The sequence below is a fragment of the Mastomys coucha genome, unplaced genomic scaffold (genome assembly GCF_008632895.1).
Source record: "Mastomys coucha isolate ucsf_1 unplaced genomic scaffold, UCSF_Mcou_1 pScaffold20, whole genome shotgun sequence".
NCBI classification, from domain to species: Eukaryota; Metazoa; Chordata; class Mammalia; order Rodentia; family Muridae; genus Mastomys; species Mastomys coucha.
In genome coordinates, this window is record NW_022196903.1 from 102,062,162 (window position 1) to 102,076,178 (window position 14,017).

Here is a 14,017-nt window from a genome sequence, read left to right on the forward strand (position 1 = left end):
CAGGTAGGCAGGCAGGCAGGCAGGCAACAGGCTCTGGGACAATCCCTGTGTTTGGAGGACCCACATGAAGACCAACCTGCTCATATGCTACATATGTGGGGGATAGGGGGGCTTAGGTCCAGCTTGTGCTCGCTCTTTGATTTGTGATTCAATTTCTGGTCAAGGGTCCAGGTTAGTGGATTCTGTTGGTTTTACTGTAAAGATCTTGTCCTCTTCTGCTCCCTCAATCTTTCTCCCAACTCTCTGAAGACTCTTTGAGCTCCATCTAATGTTTGTGTGTGAGACTCTGCATCTTTTTCCATTGGCTGCTGGGTGGAGCCTCTCAGGGGACAATTAGGCTAGGTTCTTGTCTGCAAGCATAATGGAATATTATTTTTTAAAAGATTTATTTATTTTATGTATATAAGTACACTCACTGTAGCTGTCTTCAGACACACACTAACTAGAAGAGGGTGTCAGGCTCCATTACAGATCACTGTGAGCCACCATGTGGTTGCTGGGAATTGAACTCAGGACCACTGAAAGAGCAGTCAGTGCTCTTAACCGCTGAGCCATCTCTCCAGCCCCATGGAATATTAGTAGGGTCAGAGATTGGTTCTTGTCCATGGGATGGCTACCAATTTAGGGCAGTCATTGGTTGGCCATTCTTTCAGTCTCTGCTCTATCTTTATTCCTGCCTATATATATATATATATATATATATATATATATATATATATATATATCCTTTTGTGTTTGGCTTTGGTTTTCTTTTCTATGTAGCCTAGGTAGTGAACTCATGATCTTCCTGCCTCAGTCACCTGAGTGCTGGAATTACAGGCTGCTTGTACCAAGTAGTTCTACATTAGAGAAGGATTTGGGAAGAAAGCAGGATGCTCCTAAATTGAACAACAACAACAACAAAAAGGTAGAAAAAATAAAAATGGAACCCTCTCCGAGCCACCTTTAATTCAGGCTCTAGCTTTAGCTGTATAGAAAAAGATGTCAGTTTGACCCCCAGGTCCAGGTCTTCACAGGCGTGTACCTCCTTTATCTTGGCTACTGTGAGAACCTCCTGGCAGTTGGCATCACAGTAGGGTGAGCATTTTTAAGAGGAAGTGATCACATTGCAAGGCTCAGGGTCAGGCTTTAGCATTTGCAGTGCTGCTCTCTGAGAATTAGCTCTGGCTGGCATGTGAGTGACTGTGGTCTTTTCTCAGGCGGTGTTCCTGATACACCAACATACCTTCTAGACCCTGCATTGTAATGCCAGTGTGGGGTCAGACTTTAAACACGAATCCTGGGAACCCAAGCTGCATCCAGATTGTAGCATGTAGGAGAGCCATTGTTGACTTTTGAAGCGTCCCACACTATTTCTGATAAGCAGCCCTGTAACACAGCCTTCTGCCCTCTGTACACAGCAAAGGTTTCAATTTCTTTACAACTTTTATTTCTTGAGACAGGATCTTCCTGTGTAATTCAGACTTTGGCCTTACATTTGTGATTCTACTGCCCCAGCTTCCTGAGGCAAGATGATCAGGCTGGCCTTGAACTCAAAGGATTCATATGCCTCTACCTCTCAAGTGCTGGGACTAAAAACATATGCCACCATGGCCCAGCTAGCACTAGATTTTTTTTTTAAATGTAATTTATATTGACTAAATGTAGTGTTTTATGACTGTAATTTCCAGCTTTTGGTAGGCAGAGGCAGGAGTATTTGCATAAATTCAGGGTCAGCTATGGCTACTTAGTGAGACTGTTTCAAGCAAACATATCTTAGGTGAAAATTCTGAGAATAATGTTGAATATATTCAAAAGTAATGATTTCAGTTACTTAACATTTTTTCTTCCTGGATCAAACAAAAACAAAACACTGCTGAACAGGCAGGCAAACAAAACAAAACAAAAAATTTTCTGAGTTCTGCATAGGAAATTAGTTTATAAAGTTGGAGTCAGTATTGCTGAGAACTTAAAATTATAGAATGCTTGTGTGGGTAACATAAGGTCACCGTACACAATAAGCTAGTGTTGGGGCCTCACAGGAATAAAAATGGTCTTTTTTTTTTTATTGATTTAGGTTTTATTGTATTATGATGAGAAAACATATATGATTTCAATTTATCTGAATTTGTTAACATTTAAAAACATATTTTAAGTAAATAGAATTAAATCACATTCTTGTTTCCCTTTTCTACCCCAACTCCTCCCAGAGATCCCCCTCTTCAATTCAGTCTGACTCATTGTTGTTCTCTTACAAGCCACCTCTCAAGTTAATTGTCTACGTTTCTTTTGGCTGTATAAATACTTTTGAAGTATGTAAGCTATTCTGAAAACCATAATATAGTGTAAAAATGTGAAATAAATAATACTGCTAATAGAGAGGCTGAGATAGGAGAAGCATGATTTCAAAACCATTATGTGGTACACAGCAAGACACTGTCACATACAAACAAGCAGAAAGTGTATATGGATTGTACAATATTGGACCTATTTTTCCAATTACCAGATTAGGGAGACCATTGGATGACAGTCAACAACTTTGTAATTCCTCATATTTTTGGATTTCAATCGATCAGGATATGTTGGTAATATTAATTTTCATATTGAGATTAAGAAAAAGTGATTGTTACTTCCTGTTTTTGTTGTAAGAGGTGGAATTAGGTTTGTGTGGATTTGTTGAAAGATTACTTTCTTGCTTCTTCTAGGGTATAGTTTTATTCCTTATGTTGATGTTTTCCATCTATTATCCTTTGTAGGGCAGGATTTGTGGAAAGATATTGTGTAAATTTTGTTTTGTCATGGAATATCTTGTTTTCTCCATCTATGGTAATTGAGAGTTTTGCTGGATATAGTACCCTGGGCTGGCATTTGTGTTTTCTTAGGGTCTGTATGACATCTGCCCAGGATCTTCTAGCTTTCATAGTCTCTGGTGAGAAGTCTGCTATAATTCTGATAGGTCTGCCTTTATATGTTACTTGACCTTTTTCCCTTACTGCTTTTTAAAATTCTTTGTTTGTTTAGTACATTTGGTGTTTTTATTATTATGTGACAGGAGGAATTTCTTTTCTGGTCCAGTCTATTTGGAGTTCTGTAGGCTTCTTGTATGATCATGGGTATCTCTTTCTATAGGTTAGGGAAGTTTTCTTCTATAATTTTGTTGAAGATATTTACTGGCCCATTACATTGGGAGTCTTCACTCTCTTCTATACCTATTATCCTTAGGTTTGATCTTCTCATTGCATCCTGGATTTCCTGTATATTTTGGGTTAGGAGCTTTTTGCTTTTTGCATTTTCTTTGACTATTGTGTCAGTGTTTTCTATGGCGTCTTCTGCCCCTGAGATTCTCTCTTCTATCTCTTGTATTCTGTTGGTGATGCTTGCATCTATGACTCCTGATCTCTTTCCTAGGTTTTCTATCATCTCCAGGGTTGTCTCTCTTTCTGATTTTTTTTTTTTTCCCCTGTGACAGGGTTTCTCTGTGTAGCCCTGGCTGTCCTGGAACTCATTCTGTAGACTAGGCTGGTCTCCAACTCAGAAATACACCTGCCTCTGCCTACAAAGTGCTGGGATTAAAGGCGTGCGCCACCACTGCTCGGCTCTTTCTTTCTGATTTCTTTATTGTTTCTATTTCCATTTTTAGATGCTTGATGGTTTTGTTCATTTCCTTCACCCATTTGATTGTGTTTTCCTGTAGTTCTTTTGTGTTTCCTCTTTAAGGGCTTCTAGCTGTTTACCTGTGTTCTCCTGTTTTTCTTTGAGGGAGTTATTTATGTCTTCTTAAAGTCCTGTATCATCATCATGAGAAGTGATTTTAGATCTGAATCTTGCTTTTCTGGTGTGATGGTGTGTCCAGGACTTGCTATGGTGGGGGAATTGGGTTCTGATGATGCCAAATAACCTTGGTTTGTGTTTATTTTCTTGCACTTGCCCCACGCCATCTGATTATCTCTAGTGCTACCTGCCCTTGCTAAATCTGACTGGAGCCTGTCCTTCCTATGATCCTGGTTGTGTCAGAACTCCTGAGAGTCAAGCTGTCTCTGGGATCCTGTGATTCTGGGATCCTGTGATCCTGGGCTTGCTAGAGTGCCTGGGAGTGGAGCTTCCTCTGGGTGTTGTGGGACTGGCTGTGGAGGTTGTGCCCAACGTCTGCTCTGGGCACTGGACCAGAAAGACCGGAAGCAACCCAAGCTACTGGGCTGGCTGAGTTCCTGCGTGCCTGGGTCCTCCTGGTCCCAGTAGCTCCCAGTGTTGGGACAGATGTTGTGTCCTCCTCACCTCTGATCCTGGGTTTGTTAGAGCAACTGGGAGTGGAGCTTCCTCTGAGTGTTGTGGGACTAGCTGCAGAGATTGTGCCCAAGGTCTGTCACAAAAATAATCTTATTGGTTTGAGTGGTTTCATGAGAGTAGTCCTGTTGGTTTAACCAGCACATCATGTTGACCAGTTCAGAAGTCAGCCGGTTCAACTGAGAAATGCTTACACTTGGTAAAGTGTCTGGGATATACACACATAAACTTAGCATTAACTATGGTTCATTAAGTTGTATTTCACAATACAGCCAGAAGATATGGTATGGAATGTGAGACTCCTGAGTAATATGACACTGTATTGGAAGCTGTAAAAGATTAGAATAATAGCCGAGTGGGTAAATCGGGTGCTTTGTGAAGTGACTTGGTAGCCATTAAATACTGAGCGCTGACAAAGGGTAGCAATAATTCTGACTGATGTGTTAACAAAGTTATTAATTTGTAAAGTTTATTTGGAATGTAGGAGATGCATCAAGACAATTTGAAACCATTTTAAATTTTTAATCTTTGATATTAGAACACAAACCTACTGTTTATTCAGAAATACACAGTAATGGGGAAAAAATGAGGACCCAGCTGTATAGTTTTCTCTGTATGATGTTTAGCATGCTATTTATAATTAGTTAGGAGAGGGTAGATTTAAAAGCAGTGTGATATAACGGTTATTGGTTGTCCAGTTGGAAATAGAAACTTTCTGAAAGTGCATAATCAAATTTCAAAGAGCGGAGTATTATTTTAAGCATTACATTTATTTATATGTTGTGTTTGCATGCATATATATGCATACCGTGGCATGCGTGTGTGTGTGTATGTGTGTTTGTGTGTGTGTTCAGATGACTCACAAAACTTGGCTTTCTTCCCTACCATGTAGGCCTAGTAACTGAATTTAGTCACCAAGTCTGTTGGTAAGCACCTATACCCACTGAGCTATCTAGCTGTACCTGGATGAGCATTTTGAATGTAAAATATTAATAAAACACTATTGTAAAGCATCTAATTTTAGTCTTAACACAGATATTAAGGTAAGCCAAAAAGAGGATAAATTGATTCATAAAATTAAGTTCCAAATTAAAGTGCATTTTATTAGTCCCATTAGAATCAAACTCAAATAAACTGCTCATCAATATTTTTTTCTCAGAACTATTTGTTTCAGCATTAAGTTTTAACATTTATTGCCTAGCCACCGAAGATAAAAGTTTTACTTTTGACTTCTTATTTCTTTGTGAACATGTATGTAGAAGTGAGAATTTGTAAATTTTCATGACATACTATGAAAGCTCTTCCTCTGCATTTTAAAAGATTTATTTTTATTTTATGTATGTGGGTGTTTTGCCTGCAGGTATGTATGTCTACCATGTGCATATAGTGCTCACACACACCAAAGGGGGCATCAAAATCCCCAGAACCCAGTGAAGTTACAGATGGTTGTGAGCCGCTGTGGGTTCTGGGAATCAAACCTGGACCCTCTGGAAGAGCAGACTGTGCTCTTACGTGCTGAGGTCTTTCTCCAGCTTCCCTTCCCTTTTTATTGATGTATAGGCCTGTCTGGTCTGCAAACTGCTGTTTAGACTCGGCTGACCATGAACTCACAGAGATACATGTCTGTGACACAAAAGGTGTACATATTACTATGCCTGGCAAGAGTTTCCCTTTAAATCTAGGGACATCTATAAGAAATACAGTACATTTCCAAAATGTCCTTCTTTTGAGACAGAGTGTTGGTATGTAGCCCAGGCTAGGCATCTCTTAAACCTGTGGCAGTTCTTCTGCCTCAGCATTCCTTGTTCTGGGATTACAGGTTTGAGCCATTATGTCTGCCCCAAAATACATACACTTTTTTATTCATTTATTACTATTGTGTGTATCCTCACCTGTGTGTGTGTGTGTGTGTGTGTGTGTGTGTGTGTGAGAGTGTGAGTGTGTGTGTGTGTGTTGTAGTAGTAGTAGTAGTAGTAGTAGTAGTAGCATGTTTACCATGGTGTGTGTGTGTATATGTAGTATGCTTATGTAGTGTGTGTGTATGTGTGTGTGTGTGTGTCTGTGTGTGTGTGTATAGTAGTAATAGTAGCATGCTTACCATGGTGCCTATGTGAGGTCAGAGAACAACTTTGGGGAGTCATTCCTCTCCTTCCACTTTTATGTGTCAGGTTCTGAGGCTGGACTTCAGGTTTCCAGGCCCATTTAGCAAGTACCTCCCTAGCTCCAAAATACCCTTTTAAAAATCAGATGTTTCCATTTAAAAAATAAGTACAAATGCAGTATTGATAACTAGAACATTATATAATGTTATGGTTCCTTATTATTGATTAATCTAACTTAAACTATTTTATTTTGTTTAGTCTGGTCAATTCAGTGAAGATATGATACCCACAGTGGGCTTCAACATGAGGAAAGTAACTAAAGGTAACGTCACAATAAAGGTACGCCAGCTTCTCATATCTAGTGGATGTGTGTATGCATTCATGTGGATGTGTGTATATGTATGTATATATGCATGCATGTATGTTATGTATTGTCCTTTTTATAATTGGTTTAAATTGTAATCAGAAAAATTTTTGTTTTCTCTGGTTTAACCTGCTGTTTATAATTGCCAAGAAGTAGATGGCATGTTCTGAAAGACTGTAGATCAGATGTTTTCTGATAGGTTAAAGTGTTTAAGAGTTGAAATGTAGAAGCCCATAAAAGTCAACTTACCATATGGGTTAGTAGAAGTAACATATGATATCTTGAGAGTTCTAGAAAATAACAGTCCCATCTTCTCCCTTTTATATTAAAAGTTGGTAATATAATTTTAGTTCAGTATATTTGTGGTAACAGATATCATAATCCAGTTTTTACTTTTCTTCATTATTAAGCCTAAAGTTGAAACCACAGTAGGTGTAAAAAGTGAAGCTCATTTTTAGCATAATTTCCTTTTAGTTCCTGTTAGGGGATTTAACTTTTTCTTATAGCTCTTGTTTTCATTCTGTAATTCCTCAACCAGTGACCACTTTACCTAGTTTTTGTTGACAGATGTGCTTGCTAAGTTCTCTATGGCTCTTTTGATGACACTCTTCATTTTATTGTCTCTTTATTAATTTTGCCAATGTTAGTGCTTAAGTTGGAGTTCCCTAATGTAGGAGTTTTATGCCCCAGTGCATAATAGAGCAAGCAGAACAGTGAAATTTTTATGGAAAATCCTAAGGGAAGGAATGTTGACTTTGTTACTTACAGAACAATTCAAAAAGACACACTTCAACTTTAGTAGATCCCAGGCTGCTGTTTTTTGTTTTGACTTCCAAGTCTGGATGTTGCATGATCTTCTAGATGTTAAAGTTGTTATCTTAAAGTTGTGTACATCCATGATTGAAATGTGCTGGCTAATAATTGTTAAATATCACATTATCATATTTGACCAAGTCAATGCTCAAGCAGAATTTTAGAGCTAGTATCCACACCTCTAGGAATTTCAAGGTAAGATTTTACAGTTTGCATTTTAAGTTTTTAGGGCTGCTGTGTTTCTGTAACATTTGACATGTCTTTGTGATTGTTCTCCACTTCTTCATCAATGACTGCCTGAAGTATCTTTATTAAGAATTGCCTTGTTTAATTCAAGATCTGGGACATAGGAGGACAGCCCCGGTTCCGGAGCATGTGGGAGCGGTATTGCAGAGGCGTCAATGCAATTGTGTAAGTTGTTGCCTTATTTGTTGTTGTTTCATTTTGGTCTGTCAGTTACTCTTCAAAGAAAAAAACGCTTTGTAATGCCTTTTCACTAGCAGTTTCAGTATTGTAAATCTTAAGAAAATGTAACTCTATAGTTGTATTCATTGGGATTCACAGAGACGGCATGTTGAAATCCCTTTGCTTTCCTTTTCAGTTACATGATAGATGCTGCAGATCGAGAGAAGATAGAAGCCTCTCGAAATGAACTGCACAATCTTCTAGATAAACCACAGTTACAAGGAATTCCAGTGAGTTCGGAGAATATGGTTTTTAAATTTGCAGTTACATATTTAACACTGGGTTGAGTCAATCTTGGTCTCCCTAGAGATTGCTCTTAGGACCCCTAATTCCCACAAATACAGAGATCTCCAGATCTTTTCTTCCCGCTACCCTCTCTTTTCTCCTCATGTCTCTTCTTTTCTCTCTCTTCTCTTTTCTTCTTTTCCTTTTTTGAGATTAAGCTTCATGATGTAGCCTGGGTGGCCTAGAACACGTGATCCTGTCCCCTCAGTCTCCCAAGTGTTGGAATAATAGGAGTTTGTCACCATACCTGGCTTCTCAGGTCCTTTGTGGAAAATGGCATATTATTTACATGCAAACTAATACATTCTTCCATGTCTTTGAATTACATTTAGATTACTAATAATATGTGATGTAACGGAAGTGCTGTGTAACTGTCGTTGCTGCCTATACTGATCAGGGAATGATAGTAAAGGGAAGTCTACATTCTCAGTGAAGCTGCAGTGCTCTCCCCCTCTCCCAAATGTTTTTGCTTAGTTTAATTTTTGCTTTATGAGATAGATTTCATTGTAGCCCAGGAAGGTCTCAAACTGATCATCCTTCCGCCCCAGTTCCTAAGCTCTAGAATTAGAGTTCTAAGTCTCTGGCCTTACTTCCTGTGTGGTTTTGGTATGCAGTGGACATGGATGTGGAGCCTGTGAGATAATTATGTTTGCAATTAGTAATATGTGTTCATTTTTACAGGTTAAGAGTAATGGCCCAAACACTGTGAAATTGGACATATCTTTTAGGTTTTTCTCTACTGCTTATGGTATTTTCTCATTGAAGGATTATTTGAAGTATTTTTGTTAAGACTTGTTTGTCTCACCTGACAAACCTGCTTTGTCTATACTCCCTGTGCTTGGGAGACTGGCAGGATTGCTGTGAGTTCCAGGCCAGCCTGGAAAAGTTTTGTGTTGATTTAAAGATCTCGTGTGTGGGAGAATATAACCACTGTTCTGGAGTGTGTTCTTAAAAACTAGGATCACCTTTGCTCATTGTCTGCTGGATCCTAGATATTGTACTGTTTATAGATGACTTAACCAGATAGCCACCAGACTATGTAGTGAGAGCAGTGCTCGATTCTGGGGATATGGTAATAGACAAAAGTTGTTGAACACTCCATACCAAGAGGGAAATAGATTGAATGGGCAATTAATGGTGCAGCTCTGGCAATCAGTATGAAGACAGGTACAGAAGTGCTTAAGAATTGCAGAGATTTATATAGGTGGAGGTGAAGGAGGAAGGCGCAAGTGAAGGATGGAGATCTGAAGGGTGAGAGGGAATGTGAAGGATGTGTCAGTTGGTAGGGAAGAGTTCCAGGCACAAGCTCTTGGTGGAAAGAAGCAGTCTCCAGAACCTAGAGCCTTGGGGATGGCTAGGTTGAGTGACATGCTGAACTGCTTTTGTCACTACAGGGCCACACTTAGGTGAGTGCATGGACTTAAGCATATCCCTGATCCAGAGTGAGCTGAAGTGGTGAAGGGAATGTGAGGATAGGAATGGTTTGAGGAGGCTTTCTTCGGAGTTCTGTGATAGGATAGTGTGTAGTTTAGGTCAGCATGCAGGGGAGGAAGGATTTCAGAGATGAAGTCTGTGATAGGATAGTGCGTAGGTCAGGTCAGCATGCAGGGGAGGATTGATTTCAGAGATGAAGACAGCTCTGAACTATGCTCTCATGGAGTGCTCTGTAAGAGCGACTCTTTGTTTATTTTTTTTTTTGTTTGTTTTGTTTTGTTTTTATTTCCTATACTTCTATCAGTTTTGAGAGAGAGAAAGAGACGGGGGTGGGGGAGAATGAATACCAGGCTGGCATCGAAGTGAGAAATCTGTCTGCCCCTGCTTTTAGAATGTTGGAATTAAAGTCAGGGGCTACTAGACCTGGTCCTCACACAATGTATTCTGTTCTCATTTCCCATCCACTCCTCCCCCTAACTCCTCCCAAGTCCACCCTCACTCAGTTTTGTGACCCCTTTAAAAAAAGATTTTTTTTATGATCCACTGAGTTCAGTTTATGGTGCTGTATTCTCGTGGATGTGGGACCATCCATTAGAGCATGGTCAGTTTACCAGAGGACACACATTTAAAGAAAACTGACTCTCCTTCCTCTAGAGGCCAATAACTACACTAGCATCTCATTTAGGGGTGGGAGCGCTTGGGCTTCTTTCCTCCTTTTTGCTAGAATGTTGACAAGCTTGGTATTCAGGGTGTCAGTTGACTATAGGTTATGTGCCCATGGCGTTGTTGAAAGAAAAGCTGGAATCTGCATATTTGTACTTGATTGACAGATAAGCCCTTAGCTGTGAAGATTGTCTCATTTTAAAGATAACACCTCTACTTAGCTCTGACTACCTTGCAACTAAATATGTAGAGCAGACTGGCTCAGAATCACAGTGATCTACCTATCTCTGCCTCACCTGGCAGCAGGGAAGGTTATGACTTTCTTAGAAATCTCAGAATGCTCAGAATGTACATCACAACTTTAGAATTTTTTGTTTTGTTTTTGTTTTTTGTTTTTGTTTTTTTTTGAGACAGGGTTTCTCTGTGCAGCCTTGGCTGTCTGTAGACCAGGCTGGCCTCGAACTCAGAAATCCGCCTGCCTCTGCCTCCCAAGTGCTGGGATTAAAGGCGTGCGCCACTACTGCCCGGCTGCAGACTGAAGATTTTAAATAAAAGTTGGCCACAGACTGGGTTGCGGATGCCTTTATGGTAGTAGTTATACAACACCAGGATAATTAATAAATGAAATTGGCTACTACTCACCCAAATGTGTATTTATTTATTTAATACCTCTCAAGTGCACTTTGAGATTAAGGCATATGTTAACATGAAAGCAGCTTTGGTGTATTCAGATACGATACAATATGTTTCTGTGACCTTTTTTTATATGAGACTTACCCATAATCTTTTCTTTTTAAAGGTACTAGTACTTGGAAACAAGAGAGATCTTCCAAATGCCTTGGATGAGAAACAGCTAATTGAAAAAATGTAGGTCCTAAGAAGAGTAATATTGAGAAGCTTGTTTATGTATTATATAGACTGTCCTCAGTTTTGTAAGCATAATAATGTTATTCAGTAATGATCATACCATGTTCTTAGTTTGATAAACTTGGCAACCAGAAAAGTAAATCTTTAAAGTTTTATAAGTGGAAACCATTCTTTTGTGTAGTAGTGAAAATGAGGGAACCTGAGTGAAATGTGGAAAGTCTGACAGTGGCCATCAGTAGTGACCAGTTGTGTTTCTTATAGGAACCTGTCTGCTATTCAGGATAGAGAAATTTGCTGCTATTCAATTTCTTGCAAAGAAAAGGATAATATAGGTAAGAATGGTGGGGTTTAGAAGACATGAGTGCTATGGGGAAGGACTCTGCTGTATGGGAATGGGAATATTGTTAGATGGTGGGATTTATTTTCTTTTGTCTTTTAAATGTATGCTCATATTTCAACTGATAGCTTGTTACCTTAGGAGACATAGCGATGTATGGAGACATTTCCTTTTGGTTCTCATAACTAGAAGGGATAGAGACAGAGATATTTCTAAACATCTTTTAGTCTCTATAGTGCAGAAGTAGCACAGAATGTCAGTAGAAGGAGGGCTGCTCCTCACTGTAGATTTTAGGGCTTTGTACTTCTCTTTAAACCCAACTACTTCTTTAAATATTTTCAAATATTTACTAAATTAGAAATAGGAAACTTTGGGAGGAAAAATAATCTTTTATTACTGTCAAGAATCAGCCAGATAATTTTTCTAAAGGAACAACAACAACAAAATGGTCAGCTAGGCATGATGGTGGATATCTGTAGTCCTAGCTCTTGAGATGCTGAGGCAGGAAGATTGCTCTGAGTTTGAGGACTGCCTGGGCTACATGGTGAGTGCTAGGCCAGCGACAGCTTGGTAGCAGAACCCTGTTTCAAAGAGAGGAGTGAGGATAGATAGTAGAGAGAAAAGTCAGTCTTGGGTTCGTTTATTAAGGATACAAGGGGGTTTGGCAGTGGTGGTGAAAGTTAAGTAGTTTGAGGCTGATCATGGCTCACTAGGTGAAGTAATAATTTGTAATTTCAGTGTTCATGTGTTCAGGGTTACTGAGGCTACGGTAGTTACCATTCTTCAGCTAGATTCAAACTGAGTGTTAGAGGGCTCAGAGTGCCTAGAGCAAGACATAAAGTTGACAGCTAAATGGATTTTATTTACTGAATTATCAAGATGTTAATTTTCAACTTTCTAACATACCTTTGTTCCAGAAATATAAATGTAATAAGTAGCTCCAAAAAGTATTTGAGTGCACATGGTTTTGTGCTGGCCTGTCCCCTTCACATGGCAGGGGAGGTGTCCTGATCTGAGGAGTGTGTCCTGGCACCACAAGAGGAGAGAGCTTATCCCTATAACCCTGTAGAGTGTCTTCTCTTCCTTCTGTGGGTTTGTCTAGTCTTGAGGACTTACCTGTCTTTGAGAGCTTACCCTCTGTCCAGTAGTTGTGAAGGATAGAATTTTTTTTTCTTTTTTTCTTTTTAAGTTTCTTAAATATGACATTGTAGTCATTTTACTCCAGGCTTACTTTTCCCTTCTAATTTCACATTGGTGTAGTAAAAGATGTAGAAGATGTGTTTCAACAATTGTTAAGTCATTGTTTTCTCAATCACTTTTGTAGACCTCCCAGCCCTAATCTATACTTGATATATGTGGTCTACAATTTCTGTAATGTGTGTTAGCTGGGAATCTGTAAGACTGAATTTAGTTATCTTTCAAGCTTGGAGGATCTCCACCTAGTGGATTCTCCCAAGCCTCCAGGTAGTTAGAACATTTTAAAGAGCCCAGGAGAGTAATTCAGTGTTGCTTTAGCTGCCCTCTCAGTGTGTGGACTTTCCCTGGCTCTCTCTAGGCCCAGTAGCATTTTCTGTATGTTGGTTCCTTGTTAGTTACCTCTCTTCTCCAGATCTTTAGGATTAAAATGCCTCCTGTCAGATCCTCTAGAACTTGAGATGTGAACCACTTGGGAAGCAAACCATTGTGCCTGGGCATGGTGGCACATGTTTTTGATCCCAGCACTAGGGAGACAGAGGCAAGTAGGTTTCTGTGGATTTGAAGCCAGCCAGGGTAAATATGTTTTGCTCACATGTTCAGAAGATTCAAGTGCCCCCAGTCTGCACCTTCCTCAGTTCTCTGTATACTGTGCTTGGGTTCCTTCCTATCCTGTCCAGTTGAGCTGAGTCAGTCTCAGTACTGTAGCCCTCCAAGTTGTTCCTATTGCATTTGCTGGCTTGCTAAAATAAGCTAATATAGCTTCCCTATTTCAGATTCTCCAATAATTTCCTGTTGACTTGAATAAAGTCCTAACTTGTTAGCCCCACTTTATCTTGTGTGGTTTTCAAATACATGTGCTTCCCCAGGAGATATTTATTTTAAATTAATTTTTAGTGCAAAATAATGGGTTTCATTATGACAGTTGCATGCACAAAAAGTGCACTTTACTCACATTCTTTCTTCCCTTCTGTCCCCTCCCTATTAATTTCAGTTCACTCTTCCCTAAGTGGTCCTCTTCTATCTCTATTTTTAGGCCGTGTATGTGTTTTGGTTGTCACAGTGGTTCTGGGTGTAATGATGGCACATGAGGTTAAGGCCATGGATACCCTAAAACATTCTGATTAAATGGGAATCATTCAGCCCTAAGTGCAACAATGACAAGGTTATGAAGCCTGGTCTAGGTGTCCCTGTTAATAGCAACCCCATTTTTTTTTTTTTTTTTTTTTT

The 14,017-nt window shown here is 39.4% G+C and overlaps 1 protein-coding gene across 1 annotated transcript in view; it reads left to right on the forward strand.

The window, feature by feature from the left end:
* The window catches only part of Arl8b (ADP ribosylation factor like GTPase 8B), a 43,250-nt gene that overhangs the window by 25,886 nt on the left and 3,347 nt on the right, over positions 1 to 14,017 (forward strand). Inside the window, exons 2-6 of the mRNA XM_031382826.1 lie at positions 6,624 to 6,704; positions 7,880 to 7,953; positions 8,144 to 8,237; positions 11,189 to 11,256; positions 11,518 to 11,588. Of these exons, the coding sequence (XP_031238686.1) occupies positions 6,624 to 6,704; positions 7,880 to 7,953; positions 8,144 to 8,237; positions 11,189 to 11,256; positions 11,518 to 11,588 (388 nt within the window). The remainder of the gene's footprint in view (positions 1 to 6,623; positions 6,705 to 7,879; positions 7,954 to 8,143; positions 8,238 to 11,188; positions 11,257 to 11,517; positions 11,589 to 14,017) is intronic.